Here is a 24,506-nt window from a genome sequence, read left to right as displayed (position 1 = left end):
CCAGAGCGGGCGTCGGACGTCGAGCGGAAGTGACGTACGGGGGCCGCCGGAGGTGTCGCTGGTGCGGTCCGCTACTGGGCCTGAGAGTGGAGTGGCCTCTGCGCCAGGGAAGATAGCGCTATGTCGATCGAAATCGAGTCCTCGGAGTGAGTCCCGTGGTGGTGGATGCTCGCGAGGTTGCGGGGGCCGGCAGGCGAAGGGTGGGGTCGTAGGAGCTGCTCGGGGGAGGCGTTCGAGAGGCTGGGGAGTGGAGGGGCATTTCCTTTCCCTCAAAGAAGCTTCTTGGATCTGGCTACCTCGGAGGCGGGCCCACAAGAAAGTAGCGGACGGGAAGCCCAAAGCCCGGTGGGAGGCGGCGCGGGGTTGGGGGTAAGACATGCCTGGAAGACCTGAGTTCTAGCCCTCGCCGACTCCGGGTATCTGTGACTGAGCAAATTAGCCATCCAATCTGGACTCCGGTCTAATCTGCACAAAGGGGCCGCACTCGCGGCCTTCTTTCTCTTCCCGCCCCCAGTGAGCAGTGTTGTTTGTTTCCTCCCCTGTGCTTACAGGGCCCTCTGCTTTTTTCTGCCCAGCACTTAATCCAGTATTGTCACCGTTTGTCCACCCTACTAGCCTGTGTAGGCGTCTAGGGGCTCCTTTTCATTACAGTCCCAGTTCCTAGCACATCGTCGAGGCTCAATGATGGTCTTTGGAATGAATGAGTGATTGTCTTTGGAATGAATGAGCGACTAGCTATTTTATGAAGTTCCACGTGGCGCTGAATTTTGGTTAGTCTGTGAGCTCTGTGTAGCCCAAAGGAGGGACAGAATGTGGAAATTGGGCCAGGAGAATGATAGACTTGGGGGAGAGGGGGGCTAATGAGTGACTGAAGGTCTTTAGTGAACTTTTCCAGGATTCCATCCTCTACCTTGCTCTTGCCAACACTTAATAATTAAATCAGCAGACGTATCATTTGTGTCCTGAGTGTAAGGGAGAGAGGACTTGTCCTCAAGGTCTGCCATAGGAAGAAGGGAGGTTTATTCATTCAACAAATATTGAAGTCTGCTGTGTACTTGTATTAGACCCTGGGAATATAGTAGTGAACGAAGCAAACAAAAATCCGTGCCCTTATAGAAAGTACATTGTTATTGAGGAAGGCAAACAGCAGGCAAAAGCAGTAAGTAAAATAGGCTTAGCAAATGGTGGTAAGTGTTTTGGAGAAAAGTAAAGCAAAGAAGGGTGATGGAGAGTGCTGGCGATGAAGACACCTAAGTCAGGGCAGGAGTTGGAAAGGATTCCATGCTTTGAGCCTGAATCAAAGTGGGAGCTAACCATTCTCCCAGCTGCATGTTTTCATTATCAATAATTGCTGCTTTTTACTAAGTATTTTCCATGCTAGTCACACTATATGCAGTGTAGTCAACTCTTTGACCAACCCCTACAGAGTAGTTATTTTTCTTAACAGATGAGGAAACAGGCAAAGAGATGTTAACTGACTTGTCCATAGTCACAGTAAGTGACAGAACTCTGACTCAAATCCCAGCCTATCTCCAAAGCTTTTAGCTCTTTATGTATTACACTGTGTTTGAAGGACGTGAATTTGATTTTGGCTATGTCAAATATGAGTTCTTTCCAAGCGTGAAGTGTGGTGTTTCATTTGGGGAGTGTAAATGGAAGCGTGCTATGGAAGACAGTGTGATACTGGAACAGCAGGTATCTCTTAAAGGGGCCATGAGAGAAAAGACTACTGTGAGTAGCAGTAATCAGTTCCCTTCTGCAGGAAGGGAGCCCTTTTTAAGAAGAGGGTGTTTGCTTTCCTGTCCAGGGTGTATGTTCACCTGCCACGCTGCCAGTTTGAATCTTCATTTTTCCACTTATCTCTGTTACCTGGTCAAATTCTCATCTGTAAAATGGATGTAAGAGTAATGCCATCCTCATAGGGTTGTTTTGAGGAGTAAATGAATCCAAAATGCTTAGAACAGTACCTGATATATAGTGAACACATAGAAAACATTGGTTATTATTTTTTATTATTTCTCTCCTGGGAAAGAGAATTGACTAAATTCCAGTCTGAAATCCCTTCCAACCAGGACAGTGTGACCCCTGATACTAGTGCTGTCCAGTAGAAATATCTTGTGTGCCACATATTTACTTTTAAGGCAAGAGAAGAACAGTGTAGTATAGCCTGTAAAGTGAACTTTTACTGTCTATATGAACAACATTCTTCACTAGACTCCTTAACACTAAGCCGAAGATCAAGAAGCTTTAATTATATCGGGCTTCCCTGGTGGCGCAGTGGTTGAGAGTACACCTGCCGGTGCAGGGGACACGGGTTCGTGCCCCGGTCCAGGAGGATCCCACATGCCGCGGAGCGGCTGGGCCCCTGAGCCATGGCCGCTGAGCCTGTGCGTCTGGAGCCTGTGCTCCGCAACGGGAGAGGCCACAACAGTGAGAGGCCCGCGTACCTCAAAAAAAAACAAAACAACAACAACAAAAAAAGAAGCTTTAATTATATATATTTAACTCGAAATGACGTGTCACATGCTGAAAACCGTTGCTTGTTCTCTGAGTATTTGGAGATTGTCTGGGTCCTCTTTTCCTTGGGAAACTGAATCCACATGTTTTTATTTCACTTGTCTTGAACATTTGGTAATAAAGGCAGTGGGTAGGTGTTATTTTTGCAAGTGAGGACACATAGCTTTGTTTTGCTTTTACATACAGTATAGCTCTACTTATTTGTGTTCAACAAATCCCTTTTAAGAAGGTCTCAATTCATATTTTTTGTTGTCATTTGAAAAATGGACCAAATCGTCGAATCATTTATTTTGTGTCAGTGACTAGACTTGGTTTAAAGTATTTTACTATAGGGTGCAACAGTGTAATCATATGAATTAATAAGAAACTTGGCATAATAAAAAGATCTCTGACCTTGGAAGTAAGAGAGTCTTCTTGGTACTAACTTGCTTTCTAGCTGACTGTGAGACATTGGGCAAATTATTTCCCTTCGCTGAACCCTAGTTCTCCTATTTCTGAGTTGGAAGTAGGACTGGATGATATCTTGTAGCTTAGGTTCTGTGATTTTTTTGGAAAGTTTTACTCACACGATAAAGAAACGGAAAGTAGGTAGTGAAAGGAGGATGGTTGTGTAGAAAAATAAACTGGGGTGGGATTTATTTTGTGAACTCTTTGGTGAGTGAGGATCCATGAGCTGAATGACTTGCTTTCTTCTTTCAGTGTGATCCGTCTTATCATGCAGTACCTAAAGGAGAACAGTTTACATCGGGCATTAGCCACCTTGCAGGAAGAGACTACTGTGTCTCTGAATACTGTGGACAGCATTGAGAGTTTTGTGGCTGACATTAATAGTGGCCATTGGGACACTGTTTTACAGGCTATACAGTCTCTGAAATTGCCAGACAAAACCCTCATTGACCTCTATGAACAGGTAAGAGTGGGGGTGATGCTGATCCCTGTATGTTGGTTTATTGTGGGCCCCCTGACTGGAAAGCATCCATGAACATTTCTTCAAGCATTATGGGGCTTTAACAGCCCTAAAATTTACACTGTCAAAGCTTGAGTGCTACTCTATTTTTTTTTTTTTTTTTTTTCTGCGGTACACGGGTCTCTCACTGTTGTGGCCTCTCCCGTTGCGGAGCACAGGCTCCGGATGCGCAGGCTCAGCGGCCATGGCTCATGGGCCCAGCCGCTCCGCGGCATGTGGGATCTTCCCGGACTGGGGCACGAACCCATGTCCCCTGCATCAGCAGGTGGACTCTCAACCACTGCGCCACCAGGGAAGCCCAACTACTCTGTATTTTTATTTCTCTTCTTGGAAAAGCCAAGATTTTCCCAAATTGAAATTCTTTCTTAAGTGACCATTGAATGATCTATTCTAACACCAACTGTTCTGACACCAAATAGTGTGCTGCAATTTAGTTCTGACACTAACCACCCAGAGTTAGTGCAGACCCCACTAGTTAAGGGCTCGGTCCTCTACAAGACTGTCTTTACTTCACACACCAGCCACACTTTGGGGTTTTGGGCCATCTATACTTCTGACCAACTGGCTACAAATTTGAGGGTCCCCATGACCCCCTCAGAGTTGATAATTCACTAGAATGACACAGACCTCAGGAAAGTGACATACTGATGATTGCAGTTTTATTATCAAGGGGAAAGATCAGTACCAGCTGAATGAAGAGACATATAGGGTGAAGTTTGGGAGGGTACTGAACCAGAATTTCCAGTGCCTTCCCCCCAGGGAGTTAGGGTTTGTCTCTTACCTGGCACATTAAAGTATTCACCAACCAGGAAGCTCCATTGAGATTTTTCATTCAAATTCTAGTTCCTTGACCCTCTGCAGGGTTGGGCTGGCTCAGAGCATCAATCCTCTAATCATATGGTTGGTCCTTTTGATAGCCAGCCCTTGTCCTGAGCCATCTCCTTAGCACTAACTCAGGTGTGATGCAGAGGGCTTATGAATAACAAAGATATTTCTATCACTGGGGAAATGCCAAGGTTTTTAGAAGATGTGTGCCAGGAAACCAGGACATAGATCGTAAAATTACTTATTATATAACAGAACAGAGTGGATTTTCTGGAAATAAGAATGTCATGTGGTTTAAAGTAAAAATAGGGAAATGGGTTTGTTTCTTTACAGTCCACGTGAGTTTAGTTAATTCCCTAAAGAAAATTTTGGTAATTGGAGAAAGGTTTCTCTGGAGCCTATAGAGATATTTCCATCTTTAGTTTTCTCTAGCATCTACATTCTGAGTAAGAGACCTAAGAGGAGAGGAGATTGGTAGAGGAGAGGAGATTGGTAGATAAAAATGAAGGACTGAAGTTATTACTTTATAATTACTGTAGTTGTCTGCCTGAAATTGCTTGTGAAAAGGAGAAGGGGCATTTCCTGATTTGTGATTTGGAGATCATTTTGATAGGCCATTTCTATGTCAGAAATAGTACTGAAAAAGAAAAATTAATAAGCGAATGCATTGACAGCCATTTTCTTTCAATTATACAGGTTGTTTTGGAATTAATAGAGCTCCGTGAATTGGGTGCTGCCAGATCTCTTCTGAGACAGACTGATCCCATGATTATGTTAAAACAAACACAGCCAGAACGGTATATTCATCTGGAAAACCTCTTGGCCAGGTCTTATTTCGATCCTCGAGAGGTATGACGGTGGTAATGAAAAGAAACTGTTGTTAACTTTGAGCAATAATGTGATCTTTTTAAAACATTTTATTGGATACTTTTCGTATTTTTGATTTAATTTTTGAAAATGATACTTTTTTGTTTATTTACATTGGTTGAAATTTGCATATGTTGAAGAGAATAATCTAATTTAGTATTTGAGGACCTTCCCTCCCCCACACTCCTCATCATATAGGATTGTGTGTTGATTAGTAAAAAAGTAGACAGTTTATTTTGGTATCATTTCCACATTAGCCCATGTACTTAACTGGCCCAGAAGTGCTGCTCTACTGCTGGTATGTTCACTGTGCATTTGTGTTCCTTTGGAAGTGCAGAGTCTTAACCACTGGACCACCAGGGAAGTCCTGGTTCTTTTAGTTCTTAAAAGCTTGTGTTTTTGCTTCTCAGCTGATTATGCTTACTGGAGCATGATGATTGTTATTCTTTTATTCTTCCAAAACCATATATATATATATATATATATATATATATATATATATATATATATATATATATATATATATATGTATGTATATATAGTTTCATTCTTTTTCACCCAGCCTTTTACTAGAAGCTTGTCTAAATAGGAGGAAGAAGAATTTAATAGGCACTGGATAATGGGAAGTTGTTAGAGTAAACTCACAGAAACCGTGAGGATAAAGGAAGGAGTTTGGATTGCCAGGACAGGATTTAAGTTAGAGGTGGTGAAGAACTTCTGGGCTGGGAGTCATTTGACTGAACAAAATTATTAAAGAATATAAAAGAATCCTTGGCTCTGCAGATTTTTCAAAAATTGGAAAAACAACTCTGGCTTTGACATAGTTTACTTAGGCTCTTTTCAGAAATAATGGTGTGGATTGGCTGACCTCAGTTCTCTCTCAGCTCATACTTTTGAAATGCAAGTGGGTAGAATTGAGAAGTTGTTTTTAAAAACTAAATGGTTTGATTAATCTTCTGTTTAACTTTTTATGTTTTCCTTTTTGAATGTTTCTGCTTGATTACTGTTACTTTTTTAAAAATAAGCACATTTATGTCTTTTGCCATTTCTTGGAAATGATGCTACTGCCGCTCCTTTTTCAGGCATACCCCGATGGAAGTAGCAAAGAGAAGAGAAGAGCAGCGATTGCCCAGGCCTTAGCTGGGGAAGTCAGCGTGGTGCCTCCATCTCGTCTCATGGCATTGCTGGGTCAGGTAATTACAGTCTGTGGAACTGAAATGACTCTGAACTCCTGGTAGTGTTTCCTGTACCATATAAAGTCTATGTATGAGCTAAAGAAATCAGACATCCTAAGAACTGGGAAATACCTGTAGAGCTGCTTGTACCAACAGCTGTGCCATGCCACATTCATCTTTCCTGGGAGTGGCAGTATAGATTAGTGGTTAAGGGCATACACTCTAGAGACAGAATTAGGGTAACAATAGAATTTATAATCCAATCTTGAGGGCATTGTTGATCATCGTGCTGGAACACTGTCTGAAACAAATTGGAACAAATGTTTACCATAGTTAGAATCTGAGCTCTCTCACTTACCAGCTATGCGGTGTTGGGCATATTACCTAACTTTTTTGATCCCAGTTACTCATCTTGGTGTTGTAGTAAGGATTAAATGAGATAAAATGTACTTAAAACAATTATATTTTGCCTGGCACCTTGTAAACACACAGTAACTGGTAGCTGCTGGCGGTGTTTCTTTTTTCTTTTCTTTTTTTTTTTTTTTAGTAGTAGTATTACTAGCATTGTCGTTCCAATTTTAATGCGACCTAGAGTACAGACTCCTTTCTGACCTCATCTTCCCCATGCTCTTGGTTGCTCTCAACCATGATAACCACTCGTCTTCATGAAACTCCACTCTTGGTTTTTCTAACCCTTTTCTTCTTGGCTTCCCTTTTCATCTCTCAAGTTGTTCCTTTCTTGGTTGTTAAAGGAAGGAGATAGGGGTGATGTAGAGAGGGGTTTTCGTTTTTGTTTTTTCCTTTTAAAGTTGGGAGTGATTTGAAGTTGCTGTAGACTAAGGGTAAAGAGCCTGTAGAGAATACCTGTTGATTGGAGACAGGTCAAGTTCTCCAGTCATTAAAGTAAAATATGAAAAATAAGCAACATATGAATTTTGGAAAGAAATAAACAAAATTAATAGTATTTATAAACATTAAATATTTAAACTATAATCATAGAATTAATTTAAAAGTTTGGTAAAGTTGTGAGATATAAAATATACAAAAGTTGATTACATTTCTACATATCAGCACTGGCCAGTTCGAATATTCAGTGAAAAAAAGAGCTTTTGTTTATAGCAACAGCATACAATGTAAGAATTCTAGCATTAACTTTTGTGGGTAATACATGATTTATTTCCACTTTTTAAAAAAGCAAAAGCCTTTCAAAGCTTTCAAGAGAAATGAAAGAAGATTTGAGTAGATGGTGAAACATTGATTTTCCTGGATAAGACTGATGTTGATGCCAGTTCTTCTTAGATTTAAGGCAGTTTATAATAAAGATCACAATAGGATTAGAACTGTTTCACAGAAGAATTCTAGTGTTCACTTGAAAAAATAAACTTGGAAGTATATTCATCAAAGAAATTTTGGAAAGGAAGAATGTTGAAAGCACAGTAGCCCTAGAAGTAGTGAAGCTTTTAACAGGTTTATAGTTTGAATCATTTTGGTACTTGGCATCCAGTGCAACAGCAGTGCAAGAAATTGATCCTGTTATTTATAAGAATTCAATAGATGTTAATGGGAATGTCACAGAACCTAGGAACAGGGAGGAATTATTAAGTGTATGGTGTTGGGGCACCTACTTTAGAATGGGGGAGAAATGTCAGATTAGAGCCTTCTCTCATATTTTATAAGCATAATTTCAGATAGAGTGAAAGTTATGTATTTTAAGAATATAGAAAAACTTAGGTGGTGATATAAATGTATCAAACCTCTTGATAGAGAAGGATTTCCTGTGAGTAGGGAGTAAACACCAAGGTAAAGGTCAACAAATTTCATTACTTGAGAGTTTAACTTAAGATAAAAAGAAAGCTTTAAAGCTATAATAAAAAAAATGGGTAGATTGGGAAAAAAATTCTTTTTGGCGAACATAAACAACAAATACAATGTCTTGATCACATTAAAAGCTCACAAATTGATAAGAAAAATAGTAAGACCACAATAGATGAGTGAGCAAAGAACATGAATAAACAGCTAACAGAAGAAATATATGTAGTTAATAAACATGCAGAAAAGCTCAAACTCTAATAGAGAATTGACTAAAGTAGGGCATAACTTTCCACTCATTAGAGTTTTTAAATGACATCCAAAATTATTGTTTTCTTGCTATAGTAAAGGGAAAAAGGAATCAACATTGATCATGTCCCTGTGTTATAGACTTTACATATATTATTTTATTTTATCCTTTCATCAGCTCTAGGAATTAGGCTTTTCCCCTGAATTTAGTTGGTGAAATTGGGAGTCAGAATAGCATAGTTGACAAACTAGGACCATTTGTCTTCAAAGTCCATGGTTTTTCTACTCCCCATAATGCAGTCGTGAATGCTATTGAAGTTGTGTCTTTTGGGGAAAACACTTTGGCAGTGTATATAAAGAGCCTTAACCATTTGTGTTCTTTTCTTGATTCAGTAAGTCCTCTTCTAGGAACCTATTGCAAGTGGGGAATATGCTCATAATGGAAAAAGCCTTATGTCCAAAGGTGTTCACTGCAGCATTATTTAGATGAGTGCAAAAATTAGAAGCAGTATAAATGTCCATTAATATATTAAATAAACTGTGAAACATCTACTACATAGGATATATTGTACAGCCATTGAAATGTTAGTCATGTCATAGCATGATCTAATGATAGGTGAAAACAATATAAAATTTTACATATGGTATAATTACAGCTATATAAATTAAACATATATGTCAGGGGAAAAATACTACAAGGTAACATATGAAATGCTAACAGTAGCTGTGTTTGGATGTTGGAACTATGGGAGATTTCTGTTTTTCAAATTTTATTTATAATAAGAGACACCTATACGAAAATAGGTGTAAAAACATGGCCCTGTTGGCTCTCAGAGTCCCCTTCTACCCTGAGATCAGCCTGTGTTCCTAGGACACAGAATAGCCGAGCTTATGTTGTGTTTGGATGGCCAAAGATGGTTGGGTCTGGATGGCTCACAGTTTCAGGCTTTGTCTGAACAATCAGGACCAGATCTTAAAAGCACCCAAGTGGATTTCTTTTCTCATAGGCACTGAAGTGGCAGCAGCACCAGGGATTGCTTCCTCCTGGTATGACCATAGATTTGTTCCGAGGCAAAGCAGCTGTCAAAGATGTGGAAGAAGAAAAGTTTCCTACGCAGCTGAGCAGGCATATTAAGGTAGGATCCTTGGACACTCAGCCAGTCGGTAATCATTTGTTGGGGACTCCGTGTATGCTTGCTTAGCCAGGCCCTGTGCCAGGAGCTTGGGTTGGGGAGCAGAACTCATTCTCCAGCTCTGACAACGTTCATGGTTGCTGCCGGTGATCACTGAGGTCTCCCTGCAGCCAGGCAGTGGCACACCTCAACTGTATTACCGAGTGGACATACATTGGACATCTGGCCCATCATCTGCCCTTGGACTTCCTCCAAGGAATCCTGCATTTGGAAGACTGCTTAGCTCTTTGGTTAAGCCTGGGACTAAGAACCATGAAATTTGTCCTGTTCAACATTTGTGTTTTTGCTTGCTACATGTTAGGCAAAGTACCAGGCATGGATTGTAAAGTGGGCTTGAGTGGTGTTTGAGGAAAATAATTTTATCACCTTGATGGCTGGTTCTTGGTGTTTTTTGTTTTGTTTTTTGACTTTTCTAAGAAAAAGCATAATGAAATAATTGTTGCAGTCCTCAGAATTACAACCATATTTGCTACTTTAGCATCTCCTTTTTTTTTTTTTGCGGTATGCAGGCCTCTCACTGTTGTGGCCTCTCCCGTTGCGGAGCGCAGGCTCCGGACGCGCAGGCTAAGTGGCCATGTCTCACGGGCTCAGCCGCTCCGCGGCATGTGAGATCTTCCTGGACCGGGGCATGAACCCGTGTCCCCTGCATTGGCAGGCAGACTCTCAACCACTGCGCCACCAGGGAAGCCCTAGCATCTCCTTTTTATTAGTTTCTTTCTGGGTTTGTGCTCTGATTGAATTTATAGATTTAAAAATAATTCATATTCCTCAAATCTTTGACTTTGGCTTAGTGTTTTGAATTTGTCTTTTCTGGATTATATGTTTTGATTTGCATGTAAAGGTATTTTGGGGCAGCACTTTTATTTACCCTGGTTAAAACCTTGCGACAAATAGAAATCCATTATAATTATCCTGCTGGACTAAGATTTTCTGTTATAAACACTTCTTTTTTTGGCATTTAAAATGAAACTCATAATAGAGCTTTTCTCTGTTCCCATCTGTCTAACGTTCTGTAGTTTTTATCTGTTAATGGAAGCATCTTTGCTGGTAAATGCTCAGGATACATTTCCCAGGCAAACAATCTGTCAGCTCTAATCAGTTCTCCTAGAGTTAGTCAGCCATACATTATCACTTGATTAAATGAAGGTCATGAAAAGAAGCAGTGATAGAAAATTTGTTTAAAAAATAGTGGAGGAAAATAGCCATTTATTTTGAAAAAAGAATTTTTTCCCCCAGATGAAAAAAAAATAGGAACATATGCCATATTTAGTTGAGTGTGAAAGTCATGCCAACAGTGGCTGATTCTGGTAAAACTTTATTGCTTGAGTTAACAGGATTATTTGTTCTAAGTCCCTTGCTAAAATAGTTTTTTTGCTTTTCTTTGGAAATACCAACTTCATTTAAAAAAAAGAAACAACAAAAACAAGAACAAAAACTAGTTTCAGTGGAGAGCCTAGACGCTAAACTGTTTGGAGAAAATATATCTAGCATCTCTTGGTGTCTGGGTACAGAAACACCCCTCCCAAACTCCATGATACAGGCTAGCTATGGCTTTATGCTAGGACAGAGCTCTCAAAAGTTTAAAATGGGAATTGTTTTAAGGCCACTACATAAAAATGCATCTGTTTCATTGTTTCATTTGAAACAGTTTGGTCAGAAATCACATGTGGAGTGTGCTCGATTTTCTCCAGATGGTCAGTATCTGGTTACTGGGTCTGTTGATGGATTCATTGAAGTATGGAATTTTACGACTGGAAAAATCAGGAAGGTAAAGTATTTTAAATACATTAATTTTTCTAGTGGGAGAATTATCTGTTACTGTTTTTAAATTATCTGTTAGTTTTGCAATTTAAATTTACTTTTTGAATGGGTAATATGTAAATCTGATAAAACATTTTATAAAATAGAACTGTTATTCAGTAAAGAGTCTTGTTCCCCACCTTGTCCCTCAGCCAGTCAGTTCCCTTCCTTCCTTGGTCCACTCAGGGTTACCAGTTTCTTATGTAACTTTTCTGGAATATTCTATGTGTATATGTAAGCAGTTGCTTATTGTTTCCACTCTAACCTTATTGTAGGACTAATTGTGTTTCATTCTGAATGAAGTGGAATATCTTTTTATATGTGAAAAGCCACCAGTATTTCCTATTCTGTGAAGTCTTTTCATGTCCTTTGCCCATTTCTCTTTTGGATTGCTTCTGATTCAATATTTGTGTATATTGCAAAATGATCACCACAGTAAGTCTAGTTAACATCCATCATCACACATAGTTAGAAGCTTTTTTTTTTTCTTGTGATGAGAACTTTTAAGATCTACTCTTTTAGCAACTTTCAAATATACATACAGTATTACTAACTGTAGTCACCATGCTGTACATTACATCCCCATGGCACTTATTTTACAGCTGGAAGTTTGTACCTTTGGACTTCCTTCATTATGTTTCTTTTTATGTTTAATTTTTGATCCATCTGGCATTTGTTTAGGGTGCTAAAATTGGTGTAGACCCAACTTAACTTTTTCCCAAATAGCTACTTGTTGACTAACCCCTGATTTAAAATGTAATCTTGATCATAGAGTACTAAATTCCACTCCATGCTTAGTGGATTTATGAGTGACTTTCACTTTCTACATTGTATATTTCTTTATAATTTACCTTTTTTTTTAACCATGAAGCAGTCTCTTTCTATACTTTAGAAAAAATATATTTCAGCAGAAACTAACTCACCATTGTAAAGCAATTATACTCCAATAAAGATGTAAAAATATATATATATATATATATGTAGTTCAATATGAACAGTAATAGATGATAAAAGAAAAATAACAAATAAATGGATTAATCAATACATGGTTTTAGGAAAGGTAGCTGACAGTATGGACAAAACATTAATTTCTCATGTCATACCCTAAAAACAAATAAATTCAGATTTATTAAAGATGTACAATATGTACTGTAGGGAAATTTTGCTTAGAAAGGATCATAAGCAAAAGATGTAGGCTAATATGTTTGCATTTTTTATAATAGTTACTTGAATTGTGTAAAAATGTTATTCCCAGTATTATCAGTTGTTCATCAGAATAGTGTGCATGACACTATTTGCTTTGCAGATTTAGAGTTGGCATAGTCCAATTATCCTGCTTTTAGTGAGTTTGCAGAGACCTGGGGTAACTGGTGTTTTTGTGTTATTTTGATAACTGCTTATCATTGTTTCCTTTAGGATCTTAAGTACCAGGCCCAGGATAACTTTATGATGATGGATGATGCTGTCCTCTGCATGTGCTTCAGCAGAGATACAGAAATGTTAGCAACTGGTGCCCAAGATGGAAAAATCAAGGTATGAATTAGTGGCATGAACTCTTGTATGTAGACATTTTGAGAGTTCTGTAATGAGTTAGTGTCCTACATAGGTTTTTTGCTTAATAACAGCTACTCTTTATGGAGCATCAGCTTTATGCCAGTGACTTTAGTTTTTCTTGTTTAATCCTAATAATAACTCTGCCTAGGGAGGTCCAATAATTTAAGGTCACACAGTTGGTAAGTGACAGATCTGGGACTTCAGTCCAGATCTGCTTGTGCCCTTTCTGCTGTGCCACTGTGGCTCACCTTATGGTGTGTTGTGCTTACGGGATGGGGTGGTCTGCAGGTGATTAGCAGTTGATTAGCTGTGGCTTGTATTTAATTGCTGTTAAAATCCCCTGGGCTAGATAAAATACAGAAATGGTCTCTGCTAAGGGAACTTAGAGTCGAATTTTTGTTTTAATAATTTAAAAGGAAAGAGGTTTAAGTTTCAAAGGATTCAAGTTATCATTGTACTGTGTGAACCAGACATATCATATTCAGCTATTAGCATGCATTTTTAATGCTGTTTTTAGCATATTAGTGAGCACTGCATCTTGCTTGGCTCTGCAGAGTAGAGTGGGACAGTATTTACAGGTTTTCACTATTCTTTTTTTTTAATAAAGGTATGGAAGATTCAGAGTGGACAGTGTTTAAGGAGATTTGAAAGAGCACACAGTAAAGGTGTCACCTGTCTAAGCTTTTCTAAGGATAGCAGTCAGATCCTTAGTGCCTCATTTGACCAGACAATTAGGTAAGTAAGAATCCCCAGGGGCTTCCCTGGTGGCTCAGTGGTTGAGAGTCCGCCTGCCGATGCAGGGGACACGGGTTCGTGCCCTGGTCCAGGAAGATCCCATATGCCACAGAGCGCCTGGGCCCGTGAGCCATGGCCTCTGAGCCTGCGTGTCCGGAGCCTGTGCTTGAGGCCACAACAGTGAGAGGCCCGCATACTGCAAAAAAAAAAAAAAAAAAAAAAAAAAGAATCCCCAAACTGCCCTCACTTGGGTTTAATATGGTGAAGCCTTACAGGGAGGTACTAGTGATTCCTTATGTTTTCACCAGGATGCTTTTATATGGAGAGTGAGGGTATGTGAGACCTTATTTCCCCAAAGTACAGCTGACACAGTGCTATTGTGTTGTCCATTTGGGTCTTTACCTAGAAGAGAGATTAGAAAGGGATTATAGCAGTACTTCATATTTCTCAAAGTGTGGTCTATGGACCCACCTGCCTCAGAGTCACCTTAGAGGACATGTGACAAATACAGATTCCTGGGACCCGGCAGAGACCTAGAAATTCGTTGCTGAACAGAAGCTTGTGGTATTATTGGCATATTTTCTTCCAGTCTCTGTGCAAAGCTTTTGTTGTGGTTTTGTTTGATTGTTTGACATAATGAAAATAATATTGCATACATAATTGCATAGCCCTCATTCTTCATTTAATATTTTAACATGAGCTTCTATAATTCATCTAAAATCCTTTCAACAGTTGGTCCCAACCATAATATATAGAATATTAATTGTTCTTTTCATTTGCTTTTATTTGTGATAGAATTCATGGTTTAAAATCTGGAAAAACCCTGAAGGAATTTCGTGGCCATTCCTCCTTCGTTAATGAAGCAACATTTACACAGGATGGGCATTATATTATTAGTGCATCCTCTGATGGCACTGTGAAGGTTAAGTATTTGCTACTGGTTTGTTTTGGGGTGTCTGTTCCACTTTTGCCCTTTGAGGAGTTTTCAGTGGTGATAATGGTGATAATTGTGGTGGTTAAACCTCTTTACTAAGTATTTTAGCCATAATTGAGGTGAGTCTGTGACAGTAGTAATATTCTGTGGTAATTCTTATTGGCCTAGGGACCTCAAATCTCAAACCTACAGACACTATCATGTGTAGGAAAAGAGGAAAGGTGTGGAGTTCTAAACTTAAGTCCACCCCCATTTACAGTGGTGAAATTCTATCTTGCCATAGGTACGGTCCACCGCAACAAGTTCACGAAGAGCTCAGTAGCTAAATAAATAGGCCAGCCTCATCCCACCCCGAGCCTCCACATTGGGGCCTTTCTAATAGCCTTTAAAGAGGAGCAGGAGGGGCATAGAGTAGAACCAAGTCCTCTCAGATACTTATTTATTGCCTTCAGCTCTCATCTGAAAGTAGTGGCTCTTCGGTACCTTAAGAGATTTAGTTATTTCAACAGAGGGCCTCATTTCCTATAAAAGATGGGAAATCCAAATAGAAAATCGCTAGAGATCTTTGAGACACTCCATTTACATTCTAGATCTGCTTTTAAATTGCCTTATGTAAGTGAGTGTTACGTGGCAGAAGACCTAAACATTCTAACACAAATCCCTAACAGTCAGACCACCTTCTGCAGTGGCTTCTTCTGGCTTGGGAATTGAACCAGAAACCTGAAGGTAGGAGATGTACTCTTCCTCAGGATAGGTGGCGAAATACACAGAGCTCTTAGTGCTTTAGTCATGCGGTTTGCCCTCTTTGTGCTATGTATCAATATATGGGCCTCACAACTTGTAAAAATACCATTGGGAGGTGGCTTGTGTAGGTCTCTTTGTTTTGTGGTCTTTTCGTTTAGTTCTGCAATAAGTGGGGTAAAGCATCTCACTGACCTTTTGGACAGAAAACTCTAGAAGTCTTAGAACTCTTGATCCCTGAAATGTTCATTTCTTTTCTAGGCTGCTGGGCTTTGGAGAGGAGATTGGGGTAGATGATACAGTATTTATTAAGAAAATAAATACTGGGACAACTAGTGGGACAACTATTTCCTCCTCTCTATAGGTGTTCATTCAACATCTGTTTTGTGCTGGGTTCCTTTGAAGGCACAGAAGAAACACAACATAGTCCATGCCTTTGAAGTTTTTATACCTCATGAAGTGAGTGCTGTCCAGACAATGCCAGGCAATAGTTGGTCCATCCCTTCTCTAAGCACATTTCAGATTTTAATAACTGTGATGTCTGATTTAACCACTTCAGTTCATAGTAGCTCAGAAGGGCCAGGTGAAAAGCATTAGGGTGGAGAACTATTAGCAGAAGAAATGTTGGACTGGGAGAGGTCACACAAGTGGCCAAGAGTAGCTTCCGCTTCATGGATCCTCATGTGTGTCTGTTAACATTGTGACTTCTGCAGTGGTTCTCAGTACAAGCTGAGAATCACTTGTGGAGCTTTTAAAAAATGCACAGGGACTTCCCTGGTGGTGCAGTGGTTAAGAATCCACCTGACGATGCAGGAGACATGGGTTCGATCCTTGGTCCGGGAAGATCCCACATCCTCGCTCTAGAGTCCACGAGCCACAACTACTGAACTCTCACACCACAACTACTGAAGCCCGTGTGCACTAGGGTCCGCCTGCCGCAGCTACTGAAGCCTGCATGCCTAGAGCCCGTGCTCTGCAACAAGAGAAGCCACTGCAATAAGCCACTGCAATCACACCGCGATGAAGAGCAGCCCCTGCTCACAACTAGAGAAAGCCCGCGCACAGCAACGAAGACCCAACGCAGCCACATAATTAATTAATTAAAAACAAAAAAAGATTAAAAAAATTGCACAAACCTACATCCCACTCCAGACCTACCAAGTCTGAATCTCAGGGTCCTGAGCACGTAAATCTAAAAAACCCTCATTTCATTTTGGTGTCCAGAGAAGGGTAGCTTTCTGGTTGTTTATGACAGTAGCAGTGTTGACACATAGCTGATATTAAAGATAGGTAGCTTGTCAGCCAAGGAAAATTTTGTAGGAAAAGATCATAAGTTTTAAAAGGGTTTTATTATTTCACTTTCTGATTTTTATTTTGTTTATACCAGTTAATCAGCAAATGGGGAGCTCTTATGTATATGGCAGTGCTAGGTATTTGGACTGTAAGAAGCTTTTTTTTCTGAGTCAATTTTTTTCTTTTTTAGTAATATAATTTTCAACTGCAAAACATTAGAAATTGTTAACCTTCCTCCTCCGCCCCCCAAATGTTTATGCCTTATATTTTTGTGTTGTAGATCTGGAACATGAAGACCACAGAATGTTCAAATACCTTTAAATCCTTGGGCAGCACTGCAGGGACAGACATCACTGTCAACAGTGTGATACTGCTTCCTAAAAACCCAGAGCACTTTGTGGTTTGCAACAGATCAAACACAGTGGTCATCATGAACATGCAGGGACAGGTGAGTGCTCAGAAAGTGCCTTTGCTCAAGCCCTGTGGGCTGTTCCCAAATCAGCGTGTCTTGGTCCTGGCACTTTCAGTAACCAAATATGTGTTCACCACTTGGAAAACCATATACACTATATTTGTTTTTCAGACACATATTTAATATTTTAAATTCTATGTCTACAAAACATCTTTTTGGCACCTCAGTAGTTAATCTACTTTCCCCAGGATGTTTGTATACTGTTCTCTTTTGCATCCTTTGGATAAATGAGACCCTGATCTGTCTTTAAGCCTCCTGCAGAACCTCACTGAAGATTTTGATATAACAATCCCTGTGTGAGTGAGGGAGATACAGTGTATGGATTACCAGCTTGGGACATCTGCTAGCTACTATGTGATCTAAGGTGGAACTCGAATAGGAGAAGGGCAACAGTGTCTTTATGATGTGTATTTATAATCAGAACACCTGCTGGTTCCCAAGGAACCTCACTTTTATAGCACCAGGGACATTAGGAGTATCAAGGTTGAGGTCTCAAGCCCTGGGAATGTGTTGTGATGCTACTGAAATGTTGGGCTGGGCACTTGGGGATCCTGCTGAGCATGGAGAAGACGCAGGGGCTGGTGTATGGAACTCTCTCTCCATTGCTTGAGTCCCTATAAATGATAAATTGGTAGTGACAAACCTATGGTTGAGATGGCTGGTCTGCAGTACCTGTTGGGACACTGCATAATAGCCATAGTTGCCCACTTCCTAGTTTTCTGCTTGGCTTTTTAAAAACTTAAAAAAAGTTCTTGTACACCCTTGACCTGCATCCCCCAATGATAACATTTTACATAAACATTGTACAGTTGTCAAAACCAGGAAATTGACATCGGTACAACACTGTTAGCTCACATACAAACCTTATTTAGATTTTACGTCTTTACATGCATTCATTTTGAGGTGGGACATGAATAGTTCTGTGAAATTTCATCTCGTGTTGATTTATGTAACCACCACGATTAAGATACAGAACTGTTTCATCACTCCCAAAGAAACTCCCTTGTGCTACACTTTTATAGTTAAACCCTTCCCCCACAGCTCTAGCCCCTGGCGGCCACTAATCTGTTTTCCATTATTACAGTTTTTCATTTTGAGAATAGTAATTAAATGGAATCATACAATATGTAGCCTTTTAACCTTTTGAGATTGGTTTCTCTCCATTGATTTATGGTGATCTTAATGGTATGCAAAATAGAGCAAGCAAGGTCTTGGAGACAGTTCCATCATGAATGGAGAGGGCATCTCATGCTGTTAGAAAGAGGAAACTGGGGAGCATGGGTCCACAGAGCACTGAGAACCAGTAGTATGTTGATTTAGGAAACTGTGTATGCTAACGAATTTGCTTCTGGGTAAAATGGCTCAGTAGACTAAAGAGTAGGATTGGTGACTTGGGACAAGTGAATTGTAAATGTCTGTCTGCCACTGACTTAGGATAGCTTATCCTTTGAATATTTCAGGACATGGTGAATGGAACTGGTAACCTAATTATAAATGACAGTAAACCAAAGTACAAAATAACATAAAGATGTCAGTTTAAACTGCTGCAGTAGAACTGTTGCTAATCCAGGTGTTTTATTTTTACCTTGGGCTGTGTTAATGATCTAGATTGTCAGAAGCTTCAGCTCTGGTAAGAGAGAAGGTGGTGACTTTGTTTGCTGTGCCCTCTCTCCCCGTGGTGAATGGATCTACTGTGTAGGGGAGGACTTTGTGCTCTACTGTTTCAGCACAGTCACTGGCAAACTGGAGAGAACTTTGACAGTAAGTATTACTGACTTACGGCCATCTACAGAAATTGTTAATGCTTATGTCTCTCTGAACTCTGAAGTAAACCTTTTCCAGACTGCTATCTGTGTGAACCTTGGTATAAAAAAATGTAAAAATGTTATCACTAAATAAAAAAAGGCCCATAAGTAATTGTATGGAATTAACTCCTGTATCAGGAAAAGTCATCCTTTATAGTGAGCCTTCAGCTTCACGTGGATAGGATGGGTGTACATAAAGCAGAGAAGGAGGAAGGGAACACGCCTGTCTAGCCAGCTAGATTGGTTAGACCTTATCCAGGGCGATTGGAGAGTGGCAGATATAGCTAGTCCTCTCCGTGTCCTTTCAAAGGCAAGTTACTTGTATATTATCCTATCAGATTATGTTTTTTAAGCAGCTTTGTGTTGTAAGAGGGCTCAATCAGTAACAAGGAATAATTAATGCTAGCTGCTGTAACAAACAATCTTTAAATGTCAGTGGTCTAACACAGTGAAAGTTTCTTACTATGTCACAGTGTGATATAAATTGCATCGTCCTCCTGTCTTTTAGCTGTGCCATTTGGAATATGTGGCCCCTGAGATCTTAGAAGGAGAAAAGATAGTTGAAGGGGTATACTGGATGTTTTAAAGACCCACATCTGGAAGTGGTTTGTTTACATTACTTTGTCATTCTTTTTTGATTAGAATTAGTCACATGCCGCCCACAGCCCAAATGCAGAGGGGTGGTTGGGCAGGGAAAATGAAGTCGTCTGCAGTCGAGGAAAAAGAAATGGTCTGCTGAATGTATAAAAAATTATACACATAGCTCTGTTAGAGAATAACCTCATCTCAAACTGTTCTTGAGTGAACTGTTGGCACGTCTGCCTTGTGAAGCCTCCAGTATAGATCCAAGATGTGAACAAAACAAGATGAGGTGGAAGGTGTCCTCTAGTTGAGGAAAATACTAATAAGTTCACTGAGCTGAAGGAATTGTTTGGTCTCAGCCACTGTCTTGGCTTAATATTTATAAAATGGTGATGATGACTAGGACCCACTGTAGTGCAGGAGTGGTTTGGCTCAAAGTGTTATTTATACATTATGAAGAAAAGTACAGAAAATGTCATCAGCCATGTGATAGCCTCGTTTGAGTTTTTGGTTTGTGTGTTTGGTTAGCACTCTCTGAGGCTGCCTTGGGCTTGATTCCTTTGGTGAGAAGTAGGAGCTTCACTCTTCTTCCCTCCCACTCAGCTCTGGAAGCTTCTTCAGAGTGATTTGTTGGAGACCTGTATACCCTAATCCTGTGCTTTACCTATTCCAGGTTCATGAGAAGGATGTGATTGGTATCGCACATCACCCTCATCAGAACCTGATTGCTACTTACAGTGAAGATGGACTCCTAAAACTCTGGAAACCCTAATTCAACTTTTCTTTTTAAACTAGCTTGAGAGCATGTACTTAAAATGAAGACATATTCATGTGTTGCTTTTTTTTTTTTAGGCCAGCTTTTCTAAGTAAATTGTCTGAATTAGGCACAAGAATAATTTTGTGAAAATTCATGTTTAAGTAGCAGTTACTCTTTTTTATATATTTTCAAGGTATTCGCTTATCCGTTTCTAACTGGGGCAGTCACTCAATGTTTTCAATAGTCTTTTACCTGGAGAGTGAAATACTGATATTTCTAGGGAAAAACTGTACTCCTTTGATTATGTGAAATGCTGATTAAAACGGGCCTCCTGCAGTAAAACTTGTAAATAAGGAACTATCCCAAATTCAGTAGCTGTTTACTGTCCCATCTTTTTTTTTAAAAGATGTTAATAAACTTTACACCTTTCTGGAGGCTTTGTTTTTAAATGTAAATAAGTGCTCATCTAGTTAACATATTTACTTAGAATCAGATGAAGAGGGTGGGACACTACATTATTATTCCTGAATCTTAAGTACAGCCGGAAGTCAGTTCCTGGGTAGGACAGACTGAATGTAAAGTCAGGTGTCACATAGGATCTCTCATTTCACTGCCCTCCCCCAGGCATTCATTTTTCTTAGCAGTGACTTTTCCAGGGAATATCGTCTTCATTTAATGGGTAGAACTAGTTGCAGGATACATTATATGAGAATTCAGTTTTGGCATATTTGGAAATGCATGTGGGTGTCTCTTTTCTGTTTCAACCAAAGATGTATATGGAATGCCTTTGTTGACGTGTGATGGTACTATGCTAGGTACCATTTCAAGAAAGTGAGCTTGTTTGCTTGTGTGGGCCTTTTATGCCCCCTTTTAATTTTCCCAATTAGTAGGTACAAACAAGTGGGGAAAGTTTTGTATAGTCTTATAAACCTTTGTCCCTTGAAATATAGCCTGATCCTGTATTTGGGATCAGCTAGCTGTTGCCTAGCACATAAAAATGCTTAATATCGGCTGAATAATTCTTAGCAGCACTATGAAATCCATCTTTCCCAGTCATATTCCCAACTGTCTTGCTGCCACAAAACCTGCAGCTTTTTCACAGAATGTCATTTGCTGCCGATTTGAGAGTTGAATAGCGGTGAGTCTATATGAATGTAGTCTGCCATTCCTCCCAGTGAAGAGGCTTTCACTTAAGTAAAAAAAGTTTAAGGTGCAAAGAGCTTATACTAAAATTCCTTAGAAAAATCTTCAAGAAACTGGTTTTGATTTAGCCCATGACCTTGTGAACTGGCAGTTGTGAGATGCACACTTTGTGCCAAGGCTCATGGAGAGCAAGAATCTTTTCAGCACATGTACACTTACTTATTCTAGGAATTTTCAGCAAACATCTCCTCTGCTCCTGCACCTAGTGCTCAGGATGGTTAAAAACACTAGTTTCTGTCACAGGATAGGGGAGAAAAACAAGTTAACAGGATTAATTAACATAGTGCGATAACAGAAAATCTGGAGTTGTTTTTTTGATGATCCAGACCTAATGGGTTAGGAAAGGCTTTCTGGAGTTGACCATAAAAGGACCAACAGGAGCAGAAGGTAAAGGGCTTTGGTGATCCTAGGAGCACTGCAGTGTGCCATAGCTGCAAGGCATGTGCTAGACTTATGGTAGGATCTGGGGAGACCAGGCAAAGAGGAGAGGACTGGACTGAGAGCCATGAAGTATATTTTCTTTTTTAATGAAGTAGTGCCTTGGTGTAACAAGTAAACAAAAATGGGGGGAAAAAATGAATTTTCTGCTTTTCCCAGGTCACCCATGTTTATCAGTCCACGACTTCATTTTGCACAAAGCTAAAAATTGTGTTGTTTAAAAGTGGAAATGAGCTTCCCTTACTCCACGCCTAGTTTTTTTTCTTTTAGCCCCCCATGGCCATCTCCAGTACAAAAGGCAGGGGGAGCCCCTGGGTAAGAGGCGGAGGTGGGAGAAGGGCTGTCTAGCTCCTGGACACCATGGTAACTGCCCAACACTTTCACTCCAGGAGGAGAGGTGGTGGAGGGTGCGCTGCCCAAACTCTGGGGTGGGGTGCGCCCGGTTGGGTGTGGCTGTGCAGCAGGGGAACGTGACAGGCATCCTGGGCCCTTGCCCCCCTTGGTTCTTAAGACAGCTGCTCTGTTGCTGCAGCCCACCTATGTAACTGATACTTCTCTAGCACTTAAAACCCAAAATACATGGCATTAAAGTTAACTCTGTGAGTTGTCCCATCCCCCACTGAGCTGCTGAATGGCTCTGGAAAACACTGAATGACCTAGTATTCCACACCAAAAAAAAATTTTTCTTTTAAATACAAGTCTCAGGTACAACTCAGTGTGTTCTCCACTAGTTATTTTTTAGCTTGTATTACTACCATTAATAACATTTATTAAGCCCTTCCTTACTATGTAAGCAGTGTTATTTAATTCTCAGAACTGCTTTATGAGCTCTAGCCTATTCTGAGTCCTATCACATGAAACAGATTTCAAGATTCCATACCTTGCTCCTGGAGCGCAACTGACTGAGGTGGGATTCTAAAACTCAATTTCTTGACTCTTTGAAAGAGTTTTTCCACATTCTGTTAAGACTTACCAAAACCCTACAAAGGCAGACATGAGTAGAAAGAGCACCGAATTACAAGAATCTGGATTCCAGTCTTTGCTGTCATTTCTTTTACGTGGGCCAAGTCACCTGGTAACTTGTTTGAATGGCAGCTCTCTCAGGTCCTACCCTAGGCCTACAGAATCCAAGTCCAGTGGGGCTCAGCAAGCATGCTCAGATTTGAGAACCAGTAAGTAGACTAGAGGTCATTTTCATCAACTGTAAGGTAGGTGTTTCAATTCTTGTTCTGTTAGTCTCAGAAGGTTGCTGCGATAACCAAATTAAGTGATAAAGGCACAAGACTTCAGAAACCCTTGAAAGAGCATCTTTACTGCTAACTTGCTACCATTTTTCATTCACTGTGCTTTTAGAGCCTATGCTTCATTTTCCCATAGTACTTCAAAAGAGAGGAAATTACCATAGTGTCTATCTAAGATGGGAAGCAGCCTTGGTCTGAAACAAACTTGCCGTAGTTAAGGGCTGCCATTGTTTGACCCTCCACACCAATTCTAACAATGGCGTTACTGTTCTGGTGATTAATATAACTGTCCCCATGGTGCTGGTGTAGAGCCTTGGCTATATGTAACCATCCTTTTGCTTATGCTACACTCAGTTCAACAACACCAAAATACCCAGAGGGTGAGACTCAAATCATGTTTTAAAGCTTCCGAGGTAACTTCAGTTGTAGCCAAGGTTGAGGCAGTACTATATGGAGAAAAAATGTGATGCTAATTTCACAAGGGAAGATCTGCCACCGTGTTCCACTAGGACCCTCATGGACATAATCAGCTTCTATTTTTATTCCCTCCAAGTATGAACAGACAGGGGAGGCATCACAAAGAAAGCATTAGTGCTGGGGTGATGGAACTACGCACTTCCACGGATGCACTTGTATTTTTGTGATGACCTTGGCCATAGTTCTAACAAGAATTTTTTTTTTAATACAGAATACAAACTTGTCAGTTTCTGCCTCTCCAGGTTGTAACTATTTTCATCTTCTATCTTAAGGATTTTTTTTTTTTTTTACTGTGGTGAAACAAAAGTAAAGCTTACTCTCAACCATTTAAGTATACAATTCAGTAGCATTAATTATATTAACTCTTGTGCAACCATCACTTTGAAAACTTTCATCACCCCAAACAGAAACAATTAAGCACGCACTAACTTACCGTTCCTCTTCCTCCCAGCCCTTGGTAATCTGTGCCTCTATGAATTTGCCTAAATATTTCATATAAATGAAGTCCTTTTCTGTCATACATACATACAGCACATTTTGTTTATCCATCTGTTAAGACACATGGCTTGTTTCCTCTTCTGGTATTGTGAATAATGATACCATAAACATTGGCACACAATGTTCCTGAGTCAAGGAATGGAACTACTGGGTCATATGGTGAATTCCACGTTTGGCTTTTTGAGGAGCTGCTTACAGAAACTGCACCGTTTTACATTTTCACCAACAAGGTACAGGGTTCTAGTTTCTCCATATTCTCATTTCCATTTGGGATTAGATTTTGGACTACTAGGTGTGAAGTTTTGTATCTCACTGTGATTTTCATTTTATTTTCCTCATGACTAATAATATTGAAAACCTCATGTAAGGATTTT

General features: G+C 40.0%; 1 protein-coding gene across 1 annotated transcript; it reads left to right on the top strand.

Moving 5' to 3' along the window:
- Window positions 1-40: 40 nt before the first annotated feature.
- Window positions 41-20,710, top strand: SMU1 (SMU1 DNA replication regulator and spliceosomal factor). The gene is made up of 12 exons (XM_060014872.1): window positions 41-146; window positions 3,217-3,427; window positions 5,006-5,158; window positions 6,259-6,369; window positions 9,417-9,545; window positions 11,251-11,370; window positions 12,819-12,935; window positions 13,564-13,691; window positions 14,487-14,613; window positions 16,940-17,107; window positions 18,740-18,892; window positions 20,192-20,710. Exons 1-12 carry the CDS (start codon window positions 121-123, stop codon window positions 20,288-20,290), a joined length of 1,542 nt encoding a protein of 513 aa, XP_059870855.1. The 5' UTR covers window positions 41-120; the 3' UTR covers window positions 20,291-20,710.
- The last annotated feature ends 3,796 nt before the right edge of the window (window positions 20,711-24,506 follow it).

The sequence above is a fragment of the Delphinus delphis genome, chromosome 6 (genome assembly GCF_949987515.2).
Source record: "Delphinus delphis chromosome 6, mDelDel1.2, whole genome shotgun sequence".
Classification (NCBI taxonomy): Eukaryota; Metazoa; Chordata; class Mammalia; order Artiodactyla; family Delphinidae; genus Delphinus; species Delphinus delphis.
This window is presented reverse-complemented; position numbering and strand designations above follow the sequence as displayed.

What these genes read in the sequence shown, in the direction of transcription:
- SMU1 (XM_060014872.1), top strand. Translation starts at nt 121, where the DNA reads ATGTCGATCGAAATCGAGTCCTCGGA. An exon ending in ATCGAAATCGAGTCCTCGGA is followed by an intron (nt 147 to 3,216) that starts GTGAGTCCCGTG and finishes TTCTTCTTTCAG; the next exon opens with TGTGATCCGTCTTATCATGC. An exon ending in TCATGAACATGCAGGGACAG is followed by an intron (nt 17,108 to 18,739) that starts GTGAGTGCTCAG and finishes TTAATGATCTAG; the next exon opens with ATTGTCAGAAGCTTCAGCTC.